The 22898-nt window shown below is 31.3% G+C and overlaps 2 protein-coding genes across 2 annotated transcripts; one reads left to right on the top strand and one right to left on the bottom strand.

Annotated features, from left to right (window-relative positions):
* Window positions 1-606: 606 nt before the first annotated feature.
* LOC148627329 (uncharacterized) lies at window positions 607-1260 on the top strand. Its single transcript, XM_088564827.1, has one exon. It carries the CDS (start codon window positions 607-609, stop codon window positions 1258-1260), a length of 654 nt encoding a protein of 217 aa, XP_088420953.1.
* A 104-nt stretch (window positions 1261-1364) lies between these two features.
* On the bottom strand, window positions 1365-22826 carry LOC148627328 (dnaJ homolog subfamily C member 2-like). Its single transcript, XM_088571323.1, has 18 exons — window positions 22727-22826; window positions 19719-19906; window positions 19419-19494; window positions 18941-19039; window positions 17908-18052; window positions 17078-17158; window positions 15375-15440; window positions 14840-14931; window positions 14144-14265; window positions 13769-13837; window positions 13000-13080; window positions 12431-12519; window positions 11578-11647; window positions 10927-11096; window positions 9760-9857; window positions 7297-7413; window positions 6212-6390; window positions 1365-1512 (listed from the first exon to the last, which is right to left on the bottom strand). The coding sequence occupies exons 1-18, from the start codon at window positions 22785-22787 to the stop codon at window positions 1450-1452; spliced, it is 1866 nt and encodes a 621-aa protein (XP_088427449.1). The 5' UTR covers window positions 22788-22826; the 3' UTR covers window positions 1365-1449.
* Between the last annotated feature and the right edge of the window lie 72 nt (window positions 22827-22898).

Below are 22898 nucleotides of genomic sequence, written 5' to 3'. Positions count from 1 at the left end.
GCAACCCATTTCAACTTATCAATACTGCAACGGTATCTGTTAATATTTTACAGTATATCAGAAATTGACCAGTAAACATTTTTGATTTTTCAATTGTAGCATATGATGACAATTGTAGAAGACCACTGGCAAAAAGTTAGACAAGATATATAATATTGGTACTTTTTGTTCTCTCACTTCAGTAAAATTATCCAATTTAAATCTTGAAATAAAATCAAGAACCAAATTCTCCCAAGAGTGTTAAACCTAAGACAATGCAAAAAGAACTTTCCAAATATTCACAAAACAAGTTATTTTTCAACCAATATCATTTACAAAAACACAAGCCAGTATCAAATTTTATATGTTTATGTACTTTCATAAACCACCAAAAACAAAACAATAAATACAATATATTACTAATCTGAAAAAAAATTATCTGTAGTTTGTTAATAAATAATGCACATCAATCACATTGATGATAAGGTACAAGACTAAATATAATGACTTTTGTTGAAGCTGACACCAGATTATAAAACAGACTGGGACAGGATATAATTTGTCCTGTCTATCTAGAGGCATTCCAAGAATTTGAATTTGGTCTAATTACTGATGGACTTTTGACCGATGACAATACTAGTTTTGTGCCTTTACAATAAATATCTGTTGATATTAGACCTTAATGGTTCACATGTATATATAACAAAGCTACAAGATAAGCCATTTAATATTACTATGATAACCAGCTCTGCAGTGGCTGTGTCTTATACCTTAAAACAGTGTGTAGAGCTGTTTGATATAAACACACAACAGAAGTTGAAATCAATCACAGTACATGGTTGGTGTCGTGATATAACAACCATCAATAACAACTTAGCTTTAGGTGGTAGTGTGATATGGATCATTGATCCTCTGACAGGACAGGTGATAGACACTATTTATATAGACAGGAAACATTATTGGTTATGTTCATTAGGCGATAGGTTGTACTCATCAGGTTTATGGAGTAATGATGTGGTATATTGTAATCAATCAGGTGTCAAGTTATTTACCACTGCATTCCCATCATTGGCATTGTCAATAACCTCCCTCTGTGATGGCAGTTTATATGTGAGATGTGATAATAGAACTGTATATCATGTATCATCAGATGGTAAGAACTATAGACTTGTCACTACTGATGGGTTACAAAATAATTTTATCTGTAGTTATAATGCAAATCTTAGAAAATTTGTTATAGTCACTGTTGATTGTGCTCTACGAGTATACCATGAAGTATGAGCGTTCTTTTTCAGAAACAAACTATAACTTAATGAAGAAGTGGAATTTAAGTTGATACTGATGTTAAATCTGGTATTGTGATTCAGAAAGAAAGGAATTAGCAATGACTGTATAAATGTTTTATTCAAACTGATCAATCTATGATGAGAAAAACTGATTTCATCTGATAATACATCTGTTGTACACACATTACTTCTTCTTTGCAGCAGCATCCTGAGCTGCCTTTTTGGCCCGAATCAATTCAACAAGTTCCTGTAATTAAACATAAGTAAACGTTTGTATTCTGTTGATACAACCAATTATTTTGTGTTACTGTATCATGTAATCATTTAATTTGATTTGTAACATCCTTGCTGATTGATTGGTTGTCCCTGAGCAAACCAGGCTGTTTTGTCTAACCTAGCTTAGTACTTTGACACCATTAAGCTCAGTTGGTTCCCATACGAGTTTCGAATAATCCCAAACAAATGACATTTTGATTAGGAATCAATTATTATTATCTAGGCTGTTGTTCATTGGAAGTTGAACCATAAGGAATGTTTCTAATTTCTAAACAGGTTACACTCAATAACCTGGTTTGGGCAAGTTTACACTTTGCAGTTAATGAATGTTGCTGTAAACCAAATTACTTCCTACAACTTGTTCTAAAATTAGAAACTTTTTAACTAACAATACATGTAGCTTTTACTTTATGGATACCTTATAATCACTGAATCACAAATGGGTCTCATACATGTAAATTCATTTCAATTAACTTTAATGTCCCTAATAAAATGTTTATTATATACCATTCCTAACAATATTGCCTTTTTTGGCATTTTGATATAATAAGTAATATAATAGGATACATCAATCATTTGGCAGACTGGAATTATTTATTAATGTTTAACCTACCCTGACAATACACAATAAATATGTACATAGGTTGTTTTCTGATTCATCATTAGCATCTATAATTGTACTAGATATGTTTTATTGTACATGTATTTTTAACACAGAATTTTGTAGGATGAAAAACCATCCATATCACATAAGTTGTTACAAAACAGGCACAGGTTAGATCTTAAGTCTTCAATGTGTTTTCCCCTCAAAATCTTTAACTTAAAAATATAGACAATTAAAGGACAGTTGTTGCAAAACAATTGGTAAGGTCTTTCCATTGAATATTGCTAAATCCCAGTGTTTTTCAGAGTAAGCAGTATCCAACTCTAGAGTGAAATGTAAAATAAAATAGAATAATAAGAAAGAAAAAAACACATTTTCTCTTCGAAACTCTGAACCAAGTATTCATTCTTTTTGACGTCGTAACTGACACGTCCAGCTGTGTAAAACTTCAATTAAAATATGAAGCGTATATCTTTTACGTCATGTGTACTCATGTTCTTCTTACTAAAATTGCTTTAAGTTCCATTTAGTTGACATAAATGTAGAGATTTATCACGATAACAAAAAACAACAGTTTCAATTATCAAGAACAGGATCGCCTGTATTACGTACAATTTTTAAGACAGTAGAATTTGCATTTCCAATTATCAAGTTCAAGACCAATTTTATAGTGTAGAAATTAAAACAGCAAAATTTGCAGTTCCACTTATCAAGTTAAAGATCAACAATAAAACGTAAATATTTTTATTATTATTATTATTATCTTTACAAGTTTTGACAATATCAACAAAATGGATATTTCGAAGGAAACCCAAAGTCCAACATAATAAAGGGTTCTATCAATATACATCAGAAATCGTATGAATAAAACACATACAGGACTTCTTAGTTTGTACAAAGTAACTCTACCAGAATATACAGTCACAAGATTCACATACCATAAGCAAGAGGTATGGGTGTATTATGCTCCAAGGCAATCAAATACAAGTAACATGTAACAATACCAATAAAAAACATTCACGAAGCAATCAAAATAATATTTTGTATCCAAGTAGCATGAAAAAAACTATACTTAAAGCAGGAGTTAATCTGAAATACTGATAATTATATACATTTTTGAAAAACAGTATTACGAAACATTGAAACTAAATTATCTTTAATCTAAAGTTGTTGGAGGGTAATCAAGAAGGGAACCAAGATTCTAACAGAATCCAAGATTGTGCTCAGGCGCTAAGACCAGGTAGGCTAACAGACACATACATCAAATAATTTATTTCACACAAGATTGTGCTCAGGCGCTAAGACCAGGTAGGCTAACAGACACATACATCAAATAATTTATTTCACGTAGTAATGAAAGTACAACATTTTCCCCACACAACAAGTGATTTCAGTGGGGAGGAGATATTTAAATGAGCCACTGGTGATTCAAAGTCTCCACCAGTAACAAAAGCTTTATTTTATTCAAAAAGAATCATTAACAACAGTATATACTACTATTTTCTGTAAACATGGTGAAAGGGAAGAGGTAACAAAATAAGTTAAAAAACGCAACAGAAGGCACTCAAACTGAACAAATAAAATTTCAAATTTAATGATCATCATCATGTAAAAACAGAAGCTAACAATGTTAAAAGAAAGAAAATAGTTTTTTGTCCCATGTAGGTCCAGGTGTCAAAAGAAGAGGCCTGCAGCAGAGCTAAGCTTGTCATAAAAGGCGACTAAATAGAGCTCAGAATCCAAGCCGGGGCTAGGGAGCTCTTTCCACAGAGCAATTGGGTTGTGTGCCCGTGGTGGTGGAATGGGGTGCCCTTGGCATGTTACATGCTGGGGTTGTAAGGCTATAATACAGAAAACCTGACCACAAACTATTGTGGAGCACCGTGTTGGGAAAGATGCCATGTTCCTCACACGTTAAAAAACCCTGCTGTGGTACTCGATAAGAGTATGAACGTTTGCTCTCCGCCACAGGAGGCTAAATTGCCCGACCCTGACCATCCCCACTTTTATCTTGTGGCAATCAAAATTTGTCAACCATATAATCCTTGAGTCCCATCTTATTTTTCATTTCAACATCATCATTTCATGTTCATTTTATCATCCATTTCATGTTCATCGCCTGAATATAGATGAAATATTGCTGCCCCGGCATTAAACCCCAGTAATCAATCGTTTCCTATTGTAGCTTTCCACATTTATGGAAAAAAACTTATTTTTAACTCTTCCCTCGCTTTTCTAATGAAAGGAAAATTAATAGAAAAACTGGAGCTTAACAAATTATCATTTTGAGTTTGACCGTTCAATTATTCCAAGAAGCAAAACCGTCCTCAAATGGACAGTATTTGTAAGTAGTTGCATCCTAAAATTCTAATGTTTTACGTTTATACAGAAAACAAAGATGGATCGAGTTGTATAACGTTTACCAAAAATAATAAACGCACCACAGCAAGTTCACTGTATACGAATATAGTACCTAATATCGATTGACAGGTTTTCTATATAAGTTAAAATTAAATAAAAGTTCAATTATTGAATAGCAATTTCAACAAATATGACAAAATTTCTAAAAGAAACTATGCAAATACAACACCTTATCACATTACAGTTTTTTGGGGGGAAATTGTTCAAGAGTTATAATTTCCTATCCAAATCTAAGATAAACACCAGGAAGTGGATAGTGGCCATAACTCTTGACAGAATGTTTTTGGACTTGACAATTTTTCACCTCTATTTATTAAAACCTAGGAGAAGAGTGAAGTTTTATATTTGAAGAAAGGGAAATAACTCTAACAATACATGAGTTTTCTTAGCAGGGTAATTCTGTACCTTCTGAAGCTAAACAGATTTATTTGGTATACAACTCAACTTGATTTCTCTTGAAATGACAAAGTCAAAATGTGGCAGAATAAAAAAAATGATAGTAATAGTCATACGAATAGTAGTAAGGTTTTCCCTTGACAGGGAAAGACCTTAATAATTTAAAGCCAAATAAAACTCTGAATGAGTTTTAATATGATATTTTGGTGTTGTTAGATTTACTGAACACATGATTTTCGAATTTTCCAAAAATGTCGTGAATCGGTGTTTTTTTTAAGCAGCTTCAGGAAAATCGTTATTTTTCAAGATAAGTATATAAAGTGGGGTATCAAACGATGCGGAATGAGCTAAGAAAGAGATTAGAATAAGTTGGAGTTGTCAATCTTGTACCATATTTTAGAAAATTAGGTAAAACCATTCCGCTATTCCGATATAGTTTTTTTGTGAATTTTTCAAATGACCTTGACCTTTGACTTTCTTTTGTGGTCTCAAGTTGTAGAGCATTGCAGACTGAACATTTTATTAATGATTTTTTTTCTCTATCTCTTATCGTTTTCAAGACATATGCCAAAAAAAAGGGGGGATTTTTCAAACTCAATTTAAGACCATTTACTTTTTATTTCTCACCTGTAAAGTTAATATATTCTGACTTATTTTTGTATGTACTTCCATTTGGTGTTTTACCTTAAAAACGCTTCCACTTATCAACTTCCGGTTTTAAGGTAAATTTCAATTTCAGACTATAACGCTTCTTACACAAATCATATTTTTCTAAAATTCTAGCACTTAAACCACAAAGTGTTACAAATAATGATAACATAAAAAGTTTTGATCTATTTATTAAAACCTAGGAGGAGAAGAGTGAAGTTTTTTTTTTAAGAAAGGGAAATAACTCTGTAACGACACGTGTTTCCTTAGCAGGGTAATTCTGTACCTTCTGAAGCTACACAGATTTATTTGGCATACAACTCAACTTGATTTCTCTTGAAACGACAAAGTCAAAATGTGGCAGAATAAAAAAATTATAATAATAGTCATACGAATAGTAGTAAGGTTTTCCCTTGACAGGGAAAGACCTTAATAACATTGCACTGACCTGACAAAAATTTTGATTTAGAAATTCGCCTATTACCTGTGAAAATGCTCAGTAAACTTTGAAGTTTTCTATTACTTCTAAGTCTGCTGATATAAAGTTGTTCATTAAAATTCAAAGCAAGTTTGTTTTTTTTTTTTTTTCATTATGAAATACCTTATATCTTTTCATACAGTCTTTTTTACTCCGTGTAGGAAGATTTTCAGCAATTTTATCCCATCTATCAGGTACATTGGCTGAATATGTCTTTAAAGCCTGTTCTAATATTTTTTGTTCCTCAGCTGTCCATGGAGCCGGGTTTGTTCCCATTTCTCTAATTTGTTGTTCATAGACTTCTACAGAAAAATTAAATATATGCAGAACTCAATAAGTGCATAAAAATGTTAATTAACATAATGCAGTAAGTGTAGTTAAACCAAGAAGATTTTTTTAATTATATTTTTAAATTGACAGTCACAATATTTTATTTATCTACATTATGAAAAACTTATTTTTTCAAATCTGCAGAAACATATACCTGCAAGTATGTTCATACGTCCAAATCCGCAAAAAAATAATAAATAAAACAATGTTAACATTAATACTATTCTATTTCGGCATCACCTTATCTCCCTTTGAATGATCTTTGTCATTGTTTTAAGTTTTAATAAAGGAAATGGTTATTTTCAGTGACAATATTATTGGGAGTAGAATCCTTAAGGTATAATTCTAATAGAATATGCAAATCAATATTTTTGGTTATCATCCCTTGAAAGTATCTTACAACAGAAAATAATCTCTATTGTTTGGTTGGGTATAAAATAAAACACCATTTTGTGGTGTTATTCAAAAACCTTCTAAAATTTGGAGATTTGTAAGGATTAATTAGATAAATTTGTTTATGTGAAGGGGTACTTACTAAATATCGACAATTTCATGTGTGAAACCTATTGAAATTTTAACACAAAATCAACTTTATAATAGAAATTTATAGAATAAATGTGTTGATAGAAAACTGATGTGAAATTGTGCCAAAATATAATAAATCATAACTTTTTATTCATTCCAATATACAGTTACCAATTTGCTAAAAATACAAAACTTAAGTACAAAAAATTCTGAAACAAAAAGAGTTTGAAACATCTCAGACCTGGTGCAGTGTATCAAAACTGGAGCTGCATACCAACTAAAGCAAGGGGTATTAGAATGTTTGCTTTAGCAGAAACACCATTTAAAATAAAGACTATATATTTAACACCTACTTTCAAATCTTTCACTTGTAACTCCTTCTTTAGGTTTAGCTTCTACGGTTGATTTTGTTTTCCCTTGCTGAAACTTTTCAAAAGCTTTTTTATCAGCTTCCATCTTCAACGTTTGATCTGAAAGTATCAATAAAATATCAGATGGCATGAAGGTTACCATGAACATGCTATGGAATACCACAAAAAATTCACATCATTATAATAGTTATTACTACAAATATTTTTTTTGTATGGTTTTTTATCGTGAAGAATTTAATTTGGTGTTTTTCTATCTTGCTCAGTCATATCATGAAATTTAGAGAATTTTTAGAGACATTATTTTGTTTGTTTCATGCATTTATTTATTGACTTGTTAAGAATATTTATTTACTGGTTTTCATGTCTTCTAGTTCTTCATGCTATAAAACTTGTCATTTTTTTTTAATTCATTTACACGTGCATAATTGCATATCCTTTATTCTATGTAGAAGTGTGTAATGTTAATACAATGTATGATATAAATTTAAACTAAAAATAATAGTGTGAAAATATAGAATCTACAATGATAACGAGTTGATTATGGAATTTCTCACATCGACTGACGAAAATTTTATAGTTTTGATCGCGAGGCTTGCCGAGCTATTCAAACTATAAAATTTATTTCATGAGAAATTCATAATCAACAAGCTTTGAGTGTATATTCTGTTTCTCTAATGTCCCGAAACGTCAAAAATACCCAAAAATGAAAAAGCATGAAACGTTACGATTCTGATTCATAGGAAACATGTTGAAGTCACACAAATGCAAACATTCCAAACAAAAGAAACCAGACGATTTAAAAGGCTTTTTCACTTCAAATCTTCCCAAGTCCCTTCGTAATTCTTATTCAAGGTAAGAAAACACCAAAATTATCTCATTTAACTGTAATACAACTACAATGGCAATCGAAGTGATTCAAGATGGAGTCCAAGACAATCGATTTCTAAGCCAATCGAACTATGAGAACAAAAAAGTAACTAGTGATGAGAACATTTTTTTCCACACCGGTCAAGCGATATGAAAATTGAAGCACCTTTAATAGGTCTTTGGGACCAATTAATTAACTATGCTGGAGAAACCTAACTGTACTGAATTTTGGTTCATTAGAAATTGAGTACAGTACTTTTACAACCATTACTCTCATATCCACCTTATATGTTCCACTGTTCATGTTGTAACTTCCACATTTCCACAGAGCAATTGGGTTGTGTGCCCGAGGTGGTGGAATGGGGTGCCCTTGGCATGTTACATGCTGGGGTTGTAAGGCTATAATACGGAAAACCTGACCACAAACTATTGTGGTGCACCGTGTAAACAGGTTTGGAACAGTTCATGTGGTAGATTCCCCCCCCCCCCCACCCCCCCATCCTTCAATGACACTGTCTCATGCGAGATATTTTCATGTAAAAACAAAATTTTGATGTAAAAATTCAATTATTCAGTATTTTTTACAAATTATTTCCCAGGGGTATAAGGTTTTTGACCCCTCAGAGTATACACCACAACTTCTTGTCACCTGGATAGTGCCTCGATTTTTTTAATTGATTTCCTTCAAACTTTGGTGAATGGTTTAACAGTAAATTTTGAATGGGTTAATTTTTAAAAGAAATTGATCAAAGGGGACTAATTTTTTGGGAGAAAACTTGGTTGAATATCAATAATCTAGGATTGCCACCTAAATAACACCTTTTTTGGCTGATCCCCTTCAAATTTTGGTGAAAGGACAATAGTAATAAATTCTTGTTTGTGATAGATTTTCAAAGAAATTGGTTTAGGGGGACTACTTTTTTTTGGAGGGAATTCAGTTAAATATCAATGACTCCTCCATTTTTTTGCCAATTTCCCTTAAATTTTAGTGAATGGTTATCTTATATATTTAATAATGTGTTATGCAAAAGACATGTGATAACTGGTGTATGTAAATATTATTGTTTGATAAGTATTTTCATAAGCTGTATTGCTTTTGAATAAAGAAATTATTATTATTATTAGTGCATGTAGTAATAAAATGTTGGATGGGATTGATTTTGGTATTGTGAACATGCTCAATGAAGTTTTTTGATTTTGACCACACAAGTCTAACATTTTTATGTGAGATATTCTACATTTTTCTTTATGTTTTATTTTAATCAAATATATGTACATAGAAAAATCCAGCTTGACCTATTAATTTTGAATCAATGGTTTCTAGATATTATGTGCTTCTGTATTTGAATTACTTTGTGGAAGTATGCATGTTCAATAAGGAAGACATACAGGTGAGACAAAAACTGGTATGTCTAACTTTGTAGAGGACAGAACCACTAATAGGAAAATACTCTACTCAAAAACTGCATGTACTAGACTCCAACGAAAGCGTCCAAAGCTTTTTTACTATATATATATTAAGTCTAGGTTCCCAGGCCACTTTCTTCCAAATTGGATGAGTGAAGGAGATTTTCTTACCATTCTTTTGTAAATCTTTAGCCTTTGCCAAAACATCTTTGGCATTCTTGTTGCTGTCTTTAATGTGCTGTTTGATGAAATTTGCAATAACTTCCCACCTAAAAAAACCAGAAATACAAACTAAACGGATGAAATCTGACAAATACATTAATCTTAATTCATTATGTGACAGTATTTCCAGAATATTGCATATATCAATATATTGCTTCTTACAAACCACAAAAATTAAATATAAAAGGTAAATAATTTCCTAATTTTATTGAAATTCAAACTTAAATTTGTAACCATGTCCAACAATATCAGATCGACTGAAAACTATATACAAGGTTTCCTATTGAACCAAACTAAGATTTTCTCAGTAACTCATTTATAACAATAAACAAGTCAATATGTCAAACTGCTTTCAAAAAGGTCTACACAACTAAATGATGTGAGATGGTGAAATGAAAGATGGAACCTAAACTCTAGTCTTATTTAGTTTTCCTGTAGGATACTAATAATTATATAACAAATATATTCCCATATGATCAATGAAATTGAAATTTGCTAAATCCTATTCTAAAACGACAAATTATAATTAAAATTTTATAATGAGTGAAAGTTGAATATCCAAAAATATCAACTCAATTTATTTAATATCAACATCATAGCAAATGAGCCTCAGCCATTTGATATTTTGCAATATTCAACTTTCACAAGTTATGAAACCTTTTTCCCTATGATTACTCTGGAATATTTGACTGCTTTGCATTTAGTATCAGCCATGGTGGAAAATTTAGCAATTGTCCTTCTATGACTTCATCATTTGTTACAGAAGAGTAAGAAACATCACAACATAGCTTTCAACCAATCAGATTTACTTCAAAATGTGTCACAATCACACAACAACCAGTTATAATGGCAAAATTTTCTTATCACTAGTACATATCACATCATCACATGATTTCATCTGATAAAATATCTAATTGTCCAAGATGTAGAAAAAACAACCAAGTCATAGAGAATAAGGAGTTGTTGGAGCGTCGGCAAGAATGGCAGCCAAGGGCAGACACAAGGGCATGAAGAGGATAGGTGAGGTGAGAATAGAGAATTAAATATGTCACTTCTCATGAAGTCAGGTATTTTCAAATTATGTAAACAATAGACCAGTTAAGCCTGAATTTTTACCTTTCTTTAGTACCAGCTGGAAACAAGTTAACTCCCTTGATAAGCATCTGAACTTCCCCTTCACTCCATGATTTACCCTTTCCCTGTGTTCGGTCTCCTGATGATTGACTCTGTAATACTTCCATCTGTTTCTTTTTCTCATCTTCAATCTGTTTGTTTAACTCTTCTACCTAAAAATGAAAAATGTAAACTTCTATAAAACACAAATTAAAAGGATTTGTATCAGGTTGTAAGAAATATCTCCAATTAAGAATTTAATAAGAGGGCTATTCCAAAAACAATGGTATAGGGGGACGGGAAGATACTTTTCAATTGATACCACTATGCATACAATTTTAATTCATTATTTCCTTTAATTGTTAAGGCTTTTTGTCTAAAATAACAAGACCAATCAAAGTTCAATAGATGTGCCTTCCAGCTTCACCTCACAATGAATTCTGGAACAACCCATAATTTTTACATTAATAACCAATCAGTTGCTATGTGTGGTCTATGGCAGGTAGTATTAAAATAGTAAAACTTCGCTTTGTACAGACTACTTTTTATATTTTAGTGAAAATTAGTACATTGTGAAAAATAACTACACTTGAACCTTTTTCAAGGATTTGTTGGCATTTCTTTTGATCTCTGAGTATAAACAATAGAACAAACCTCTTTTAAGAAGGCTGCTTTGGCTTTAGACTCTTCTCCAGATGTTAACTCTTGATTTAAGGACTGCAATCTACATGTACCAAAAAAAATAATAATCATTAACAAATATTTTCCAGAATTATACAACTGAAAAACATTCTGAGAATTATACCTTTGTATGTAACAGTGTACTAACACTTTTTAAAGTTGGCAGTTGTGCAACTGAGTAAAATGTTGTATCATATTATATGCAATAGCAATCAGGAATTTTTTCATAGAATGTCTTGAACTAAATTAGCATATCATGTGCACTAAACCATATCATTAATTTAGAACTATTGTAAACCAACTTATTTTTGTAATGATTTATTACACAAATTTTGCAGCAACTGAAAAAAAAATATCATGTTTTCTTTTTAAGTCCTTAACATTTAAACTTGATAAAAAAAAGTCCCCTGGCACATTATTGCAATCAATAACTAATTATTAATTGGAAAGAGTGAATAACAATTGTGCCAAATCTTTTCCGTGTACAAGTTTAAATCTTCATGAGTTTATGGAAAGAGTAATTATATTTCAGTTATTCACCAACTGATTATCCTATTCAATATAAAGATTTTTTTCAGTTATCTATTGCTATTTTCAATATAAAATTCAAATTTTGTGATCTGAGCATTGATATCTACAATGTGAAGTTTAGAATGGAGAAAGTCAGAGAGTGAAATTACTGAAATTAAAGGGAATATCCAGCAAATCACTGCTATCTATATAATAAGACCAAATATCAGTTGGTTTTCAGTGTGTATCCTGCCTTTAAATATCTTATTTAATCAAATGTGAACATAAGTTGTAAGAAGACCATATATTGACCTACTTGACAAGGGAAAGAAGCTCTGCTAATCTATCTACATCAGCCATGTTTGTAACTCGCTCACTTTCATCTACACTAAAATAATTAAAATCCTGAAAAATTCATGTAAAATTTTGTGAATAGATTTAGATGAAATCTTATTTATTCTACTGGACAATTTTTATAACATTCCATCAATTTGTTTTTCTGACAGAGTCACAAACTTAAACAGGAAGTTATCGTAATTTGGTTAATACATACATGTGCATATTGACTACCAATAAAAAAAAAAGCATTAACATACTTATATATGCACTGATACTGTTATTACTATTTTTTTTTTTCGCCTGAAAAAAATTTTATCTCTCAATTTCTATGACAGGTGCAAGTTAGAGATAGAAGGCAAGCCCTTGTATTAAAGATGACTACCAGTATCTATTCTCAGCTGAAGAGAATTGAGCCCTGCCTGAGCTAAAGAAAAAAATATATAGAAAGTATTCTTACATGCCCCACATGCCCTCATATTATTAGAAATATCAAATTGCTAGACAAATAACCAGAAAGTTCCTTTTAAGATACAAATAGTATATTACCTTGGCTGCAGTCCTCAATGTTTTTCTTTCTTTTTTGAACAGTTTCTTTTGCTGTTCTTTCTCTTTTTTCAAAGCCGCAGCCTGAAATATGTGTATTGTTAATGGATACAATTAGTTGATTGACTGAGTGAGTGATTGTGGTTTATTGTCCTGTGGCAGATATTTCATGCATTTCAGAACTAGAATGGAATGGACATGCTGAGCTGGGAATAATAGCCAGCAGGTAGGCATGTCACCCTACTCAGAAACAAAGAAGCACTCCACATGTTAATCATGCAAAATGTGATTCATGGTTGGAAAGCCTACATATTTTTATTTTTAATATTTTGTTTAAAATGTCATAGTAAACAGAAAGTAACATGTGGCATTTCATATGACCCTTGTTCATAGGATATAACAAAATATACAGAATATACTGTAGAATTCAAAAGTATGGGAGACAACTCTGTTAATGACACTAAAATACAACAGAAACTATTGGATTTTCAATGTTGATTATCTCCTAAGAGCAGACAGATTGGAATAAATAATTATACATTTCATCATATAGACCTATAAAGCAACTTAATAACAAAAATAAAAATATTCAGCCTCTTTTTAGGTTTATCACACTTTACAGATTTTGCACGATTCTTACAAAGACTGCTATTTGTATTGTTTTACAGTATGTTGTTTTGTTATTTTCAGTTTCTTCATAGATTCAATTCAGAACTGATAATCCTCAAATTCAAGCAAATGTCTAAGGTGGTGGTGTATAAAAATCAGTTACCTGGATTCTGGCTTCTTCTTCCTCTTTTTCTTTTTTCTTTCTTTCCTCATCTAAAGCCTGTTGTTTTATCTACATAAAATTATGGATATACTAAGATTGCATAAACAAGTTCCAGCATAGCAATTGTTAGTTGTTACTAAAGTATGATTGTTTGTAATTTTTGTGTGCCTTGGAAACATTGAATAAGACTACCGGTAAATATAATTCATAACTAAACCATAAAGGAAAATGCTGAAGATTAAAACATGGAGACTTCACATATCAAAGTAAGTATCCATTTTTCATTACATTCATGAGCAGGCATGATAAATAGCAAAGAAGTATTCTTTTTTATTTAGGTCTCATGTCGTTTCTTAAAGAAGTAATTAAACCTACTCTTGCTTCTTCTTCTGCTTTCTGTCGTGCTGCCTCTTGTTTCGCTCTTTTCTGGGCCATTTTCTTTTCTTTTTCATCATCTTTAAACTTCTGTATCCTTGGATCACAGGCATATGCATTGTCTGTAAAAAAAACATTCATTAGAAAAAAAATCATTGTTTTAGACTTTAAAAAGGAAAGATTGTGCATGTTACTGATATTTAAATTAGAATTAAATATGAGGCATGATTGATAACTAAAAAAAAAAACAACAGAAATTTTGTGAAATTGGAATTAAATACGAAGTAGAAAAAAACGTAATGGCAAAATCCAGAATAAAAAAAAATCTGATTTTTCATTTTAATTAGAAAAAAAAACTTGTCCAAAGTTACCTAACAATGCATAATTTTCTTTCCTAGCACTGTAAAAAATTTGTAAAATCCTTTGGACAAATATAAAAAGAATCTTACATTCATTAGAGTGTAATGCAGTAAAAACTTGTACACAATGTCTGGACACATTGTTGTAATGAAACTTATTTGATTCTTAAGCTCACTCTGACAGCAATATGATAAAGAAAAATAATACAGCACAGAATGAAAATTGTTCCCCTTTTATAATAAACTTATAATCTCAAACTGGTAAAAGGCAGAAAAAACAAAGTGAATTTAACGAGAAATGAATAATAATCTATATAAAAAAATTAAATCATCATACCAACTAGCTGTCTAATCCTGACCATTTCTTCTTTCTTTCTTTTTTGTCTTGCAGCTTTATTCTGTTTTTCAATCCATCTTCTCTCTTCACGGCTTAAATAAGAAGTTAAATTTGTTTACGTTCAAGATTCAAAATAGGGTAAAGATTTGAGGTCTTTATTCCCATTATTACTATTTTTTACTTTACAATAAAAATCTTGTCATTTTAACTGTCCTAAAAAAATAAACACAACAAAAACATAATCAATACATCATTAAGGAATGCTCTTTTTGGTGGGACTATGAAATGATATATACAAATTTTATTTATAAAATATGACATAACTTTGTATAGTGGTGCTTAAGTGGATATTGATGTGAACCAATAAAAAAACTTTACAAAACCTGGTTTAAACCCTTATGCCTCAAAATTTGGACAATTAAAGATCAATCAGATTGTTTTGTTTGTTGGGGTTTAATGTCCGAGCAGCAATATTTCAGCTATATTCAGACGATTCAATCAGATTGAAGTGCTACTTCTCATTTTTTCTACTTACTTTTCTCCTTTTTCCTTTTCTTCTTCATCAAGGTAAGAAAACTCTCTCCAGGATTCGAAATCATACCTTCATATAAAGAGTCAACATGATATAATATACACAGTTGTCAATGCTTATGTGATAAACATTGTGAAAAAAAGCAAATTAACATTGAAACAGTACTATTACAGTTATAATTATAAAACAACTTAAATATTTTTTTTCTGTATAAGAAGAAACAACTTATGTGATGAACATCAAAATATAATGAGAATAGATATGGTGAATATGTCAATGGGGCAACAACTCCAATGGGATGAAAAAATATCAGCTCAAGGCCAACCATGCGTTTTTAATGAATGATGAAGAAACCCTCAAACCACAGGCTGCATAATGATCTCATTGAAGTATCCAATATAATCAGTAAATCTGACATAGAAAATATTCCTTGATGGTGTGAGTATCACATGGTGAACTCAGGTCTAGACCAAGGATCCGGAAATGTTAAAAAAAGCCGGTCATTGACCGACAAATTTTGCAAATGACCGACGACCATTTTCCAATATCGGACATAAAAAAAATTGTCAACCCTTATAAATTACAGTCAGCATGGTTTTATTACTGTATAAACATATTGTCTACCTGTCTCCTAACTGTTTATTGGAAATAATTTGATATGTGTACATCAATATTAATTAGCCAATGTGCAGCCACCTGTGACTGTGATTTTACCTGTAACTGATTAGTTGATTGCATAATTAAAGTAATGCTACATGTGCAACACCATTGCGTATACGAAATAATTGAAGCGGCTCGGAGAATTTTCATACATTTATTACTCAATTTAAAAATAAGAAAAAGATTGAAAAATCTGATCTTTCAGTGGTCACGAAAGCAGATGGTGACAAAACTACAAATCAGTTGTAGTTTGTAATTATTGATTCATCGATTGAATCTTTTAAACACTGAAGTCAACATTACATTCAAATCAATATACAGATTTTATTTTTAAAATAATCAACATTTTTTTCATCCCTCGGAAGTTTTCGACTGTTTGCTGATGTGATGAAAAAGTCCAAGAGACACACTGTTTTGTTTACATGTCAGAACATCCATGTGTGGTCGAAACTGCTCGTTCACTCATTCAGATCTTTTGTAAAAGACACAGTATGTGATGGAATAACACAAATTCCAATATTTATCTTTGAATAACAACAAAGAGTAATCAAGGGAACCAAGGTTATAGCGGTAATCAAAAGAATGTAATCCAGGGACAAAGACCCGACATGGAAAACAGACATACACAACAAAGAACATAAAGTAATCAAAACCATATATACAAAGCAACAAAAGTAAATGAGCAACTCGGACTCCACTAAAAACTAGGAGCATGGACCAGGTGCACCCACCGAGTTGCTCATAAAAAGTCAAGTTACAAAAAAGGGTTTTTAAAGTTTATTCTCGATCTAGGCAGGTTAAAGACTGACACAAACAACTACCGAAATTTGATAAATTGTCCAACATGGGCTATCAAAATTTCCGGACCCTCGGTCTAGACAAAAAAGACAAAACATTTTATCCAATCAAAGAAAGGAAGTTCAAAATGCATAGTTACTGACAGAGACAGGTCTTCAATTTATTCAGGGTTCAGTTTAGAAATGTTTCACAACAAAGAAATGATGTTTTTTTTTTTATAAAATTACAGTAAGCAGAAAAATGTATACCAAAAAGAGTAGAAGTTGTCGACATCTTCAAAATTGTCATCTTTTTTCCCAAGACTGGGAACTCTTTTCTTTATACTCCATCTATAAAAACAACATAAAACATACCAATCATACATCATCAATGGAAAACACTGGAAGATTAACCTTTCCACCATAGTTAAACATTGTAAAGTCTGATATTGGCAAATTTACAAAGTAATCACAAAAATTAATATCTTTACCTATACCAAAAATGTAAACCTGTGTATAAAATATGATATCTACGTGGAAGTCCTTTACTGAACATATGTATTACATAACACTATAAAAAAAAGATTGGAACAGAGCACCAATACAATTAGTTAGATTCATTAATGGTGTTCTATTGTACTATTAAAAGGTTTCACATTTCCCATACATAGAATCATATTTTAACACTATGCTGATAAAGCCTCTATAACAATTTTTCAATAAAGCTTCAGCTGGTTATCATGGAAATTTCAGTGTTAAACCTCAAGAAGAATCATATAACTAAAAAAATGTGAAAAATATGTATAAAAGTGTGAAATGCTACATTACTGAATTGTTGAGTTCACTGGATTTGATCTTACATAAACATCTATACATAGAGTAATCAAGGGAACCAATTTTTGAGCGGCAATCATAAGAATATATTCCAATGATAAAGACTAGACAGGGAAAACGGACATACACAACAAAGAACATAAACCAACCAAAATAAATCATACAATGAGCAAAACACTGTCTTATTGATTTACAATTAAGTTGTGTTTTGAAATGACAATGTATTTTATTGTCATGATTTAATAATGAAAAAGTCTCATATATACCTGGCATTTCTTTCAAACGCTGGTGTAAAAATTTCAAAAAACTTTTCTTTTGAATCAGAATTATTAGGTGGTATGTCATCTTCAAACAATGGATCAACACTGTCATATGATTTCTTCTTTATTGGATTGCCAAGAGTTTCATAAGCTAAATAATATAATAGATATATAATTTATATAATACATGTATATGAATAGAATAATGAAAGATTAAAAACATGTTTATATACCATACATTGTTCTTATATCAAAGAAGAAAATAACTTTTTATTTTATATTATTTTATTTTAGACCTATAATCTTTTAGTGATACAAGTGAGTAGATTAATCCTACCTCTAGTGAGTAATGTTACATGTAAAGTCCTAATCATACCTCTAGTTTGGATAAAAGAGATAATCCTACCTCAAATGACTAATGTTACATATACAGTCCTTATCATATCTCTAGTTATACATGCACATCTAAAGAGATAAACATGCTTCTAGTGAATAATGTTACATGTACAGTCCTTATCATACTGCTAGTGATACATGTACATGTAAAGTGATAATCCTACCTCTAGTGAGTAATGTACATGTACAGTCCTTATCATACTGCTAGTGATACATGTACATGTAAAGAGATAAACATACCTCTAGTTAGTACTGTTATATGTTAAACTAAATCATTATAAGACAAAAGATGCATGTAAAGTAATCATTCTAAATATAGTGATACATGTAATGTAACCATCATCCAACAGTGATGCATATAAAGTAATTATAATGACTTCTGAGAGTAATGACACATGTAATGTAATCATAACTGGTCTAGTGATATAAACATGTACATGAAAACTAATTATTATACCTCTAGTAATACATATGTTATCATACAATGTAAAATATCTGAAGAAATCATCATGCCAATAGAGAGTAGTGATATATGTAATCACCATACCTCTAGTGACGCATGTAAAGTAATCACCATACCTCTAGTGATGCATGTTAAGTAATCACCATACCTCTAGTGATGCATGTAAAGTAATCATCATACCTCTAGTGATGCATGTAAAGTAATCGTCATCCCCTTCTTTGACCTGCACTCCTCTAGCTTTCCTTTTGTCTGGATGATGTTTCAGTACTTTCTGTTTATCTTTAGAAAAACGAATTAAAGTTCTGTAGTCAATTAATATAAGTTCATAGAATTTTTACATTAGAAAATCATACAGCAATAAAACTTGCCTTACTTTGTACCATACATCATAATATTATTCAAATGTAAAGAAGAATTATAAGAAGCAATAAACAAATTTTTTATTCAAATGTTCAAGAAACTATTTAAAATAAGTGATTTCAAAGTTGAATTAGGAATGATTTACATAATAATTTAATTTGTTATTAAACGCATAAATGTTTATGTACATTGTTTATCTACAGAAGAATTTCTTATTCTTTTACCTTGAAAGTGAAAATTCTCATTACACACATATCAAAGATAGGGATATTTTGAAAGTTAACAATCACTGACTTACAAGCTTTCTTAATTTGATTTTCTGTGGCTTTATACCTCAATTTTCCCAAACCAAGAACTGCATAATGATCTTGTTTCTGAAACAACATAAAAATAACAGTAAGACCTGTTCAAATCGGTTTAAATATACTTAAACTGTATTTCAATATGCTGACAAAATTTAAATAATACATTCAACAAACATGATAATTACCTTAAAATAGCAGTAAAAAAGCTAAATGACAATTTAAAGTTTTCTGCAGAGGTTTTTCAACATCTTTATACAAAATGTATTTAACATTGTGTATTTAAATCGTTTCACCTTCCATTCTTTTGGATCAAGTCCTAATAACAATGCCTCATCATTTTGATCAATTTCAATTTCCTCCTCACTTTCTTCAGAACTTGAGCTGTCAACAGAATGGTGGGAAACAGAATGTCTTTGTCGTCTCCTTTGACAAAGTGCTTCATACCATCTACCAGCAGGCTCTACTTTCAAAGTAAGAGGAACTAAAAAATGAAGTTCAAATATATGATAAGATAAGATTTATTTGCCACTCATGGACCCTCTTGTGCAAATAAATTTAATAAAATGATTAAAATGATTTTAGAAAAATGTGCAAACATACAAAATACTGGTAATCATGAATAATCCTTGAAGCAAGTGATTCATGGTGCAGAAAAACAAACAAAAGAATTATGCTTTTTCAGTCTACATATGCTATATGTTTTACACAACAACAGCCCTTAATATATTTTGATCTGCATTTTTTAGAAAATCATACAATCTTTTTCCACTAAAACCATCCTAATCAAACTTAAGCAAGAACAATAACTCCTGCCAAGAGCCAATTTTATACACAATCTATATATTTTTTAACTCAAGAGTGATACAACCAAATAACAACTTAAGACTATTTTAGAACATGAAATAAAAGTGAATTAGGTGGGTTTTTGACATGCATAAATCACCTGATTTTTATTAAGACTGCTACTTAAAAAGACAATAATGGTGCACTAGCTTTATTGAACAAAAGGAGCAACCATTAGAATTTTTTTATAGGGGATTGAAGTAGGGGACAGGATGAAACTTTCTACCATGCATTTTTGAAAAAAATGTAGGTCCTGCCATATTTTTTCTTCAGTCCAAAGCACTGATTTTTTTTAAATATATAAACAAAAGTTATAAGGAAAATAATAGATCCTGCCATTTTATTTCTTAAAAATTTAATAGAGATCCTACCTCTTTATGTCAAATTTAATGATTGATTGTTGGGATTTAATGCCCGAGCAGCAATATTTCAGCTATATTCAGGCAATTTATGTCAAAATCGGAATTCATTCCAATCTTATGTCAAATTTAAAGTCGGAATGAAAAAACAAGGAAACTGGTTAAACTGAGAAGGTGCAAGGCAAGTGAAGCTAGGATGAAATGATATATGGAAAATGGAACCATCAAGACTGCAGTTTAAGCTGAAATCAGTGTATGAGTCCTTCCAAGTCCTACTAACCTTGCAACTTAGGGACTGACAGAAGATCCAAAGTGTGTATTATGTGGAAAGCCAGAAAATCTAGAACATATACTATCCGCATGCTAAGTCATTGAAAGATGGAAGATACACTTGAAGACACGACAAAGTATTAGCAGTATTTGCTGACACCTTAGAGAGAAATGTAACGCCAAGGAAAATGAAAGGAAGCTTGAAATTTGTCAACTTTGTGAAGGAAGGGGAGACAGGACACAGAGTTGGTGTTGAAGGAAGTGGTCTATCAGGGACAGCAACAGATTGGCAAATGAGGGTAGACCTGAGACAGAGAATGGAGTTTCCAATAGAAATAGAAGTTACAAACAAGAGGCTTATATTATCATCTGGTCGGTGACAACAAAGAAGGCAATGGTTCTAGAACTAAATGAGCCATGGGAAGACAGAATTGAAGATGCATATGAGAGGAAGAACCTTAAGTACCAACAGCTGGTGAAGGACTGTCAACAGAATGGATGGAAGATCTGGTTCTTCGCTGTAGAAGTGGGATGCAGAGGTTTTGCTGGACAGTCCATGTGGAGAGCACTCAGAGCCATGGTGATTACTGGAGCAGCCAGAATGAGATTGAAAGGATGCCTGTGTAGAGAGGCAGAGACAGCAACTGTGTGGTTGTGGAGAAGGAGGGCAGACAAATAGAAGACCATTAATTGAGATAAAGAGCCAAGTGGTTCCGAATTGGGACTTGATCACCCCAGTTTTCACACTTCTGGAGGTTGTAGTGGACAGCGCCAAAACAGCAGAGGAAGGACAATCCACCTGAAGATGGAGCCATACATCATTCTACCAAGATGTATACAGGTAATAGACCCCCCAATCAAAACATACAAATCAAATGGTACTTCTTGTTCCCTCATTTGCGGATACATAGTGTTGGTTTTATGTCAAGTAAGTGCACTACTATTATCTATCATGGCATATACACTACTGTCAACACTTATTTAATTTACATGCTCTTTACAGTGGAGATGTCTCCATCCAACACAGTGGTGTCACCATTTCAAAATGTGCTTGTACAAAAAAAATGTACATCTTGAAGTGTAATTCCTCAGCTTACATGACAAAGTATATTTAATGATTTTTAAAATTAATACTACTTCACTCATAAACATATACCAACATATACATGTACATAATTTTAAACTCTCTTATTGTTTATTTTTAAATTCACTCCTATTGTTAATGTTTAAATTCACCTCATTTTATTTTGTTTAATTTTGTAAATAGCATGCATGCAGAAATGTTACAGTATCTTCACTGTGTTGAAGTTGGTCAGGAGATTGTAAAAGTAGAACACCTACTCCATAATATTCCACTTTTACTCCTGATGTATAAGAACCTTATTCTTCAATACTGATGCATTTCGACAATGAACAGAATGAAATACCAGATAGCCCAAGATTAAAATAAAATAGAATATTTCTCATGTACACACATTGCGATTTGCGCAATTATATGTACATGTACAACTACAATAATACATTGACCATGAAAAATGTACTGCAGTCTGCAGTATACGTAAGTAGGCATGCCAACAGTGTCAGCATTCAGCATCATGACTAAAAGTTATCTGGATAGACTTTTTAGATGAAATGTATCAGCCAATATTAAGAAGCTTGGTGTATTCAAAGAACCTTCCACTGAGTGAGGAAATCACTGTGGGGTAGGACTCTTTTAGTCAAATTAGTGTAATTGTTTACTTAAAGCTCTGTGTACACAGTAATGTTTAATCAAATTTTATTTCTCTAGTTCCCTTTTCTCAGTAAATGTAAGAAAATTATTTTTAAACCTGATATTTTTCCTGAAACAGATGTGACATCGTCAGTTGAGGCTTCTGATAAAACTAACATGTTTGTGTGACATGTGAAATCTACCGGAATCTTTCCGTCTTTGTTCTACTATTAATATTACATATCAGTACAAATCCATCATAAGACCCTCCCTACAGAGATAATTTTATA

This window comes from Perna viridis, chromosome 1 (genome assembly GCF_037379345.1).
Source record: "Perna viridis isolate PV_CMFRI_1.1 ecotype Kerala chromosome 1, ASM3737934v1, whole genome shotgun sequence".
Classification (NCBI taxonomy): domain Eukaryota; kingdom Metazoa; phylum Mollusca; class Bivalvia; order Mytilida; family Mytilidae; genus Perna; species Perna viridis.
This window is presented reverse-complemented; position numbering and strand designations above follow the sequence as displayed.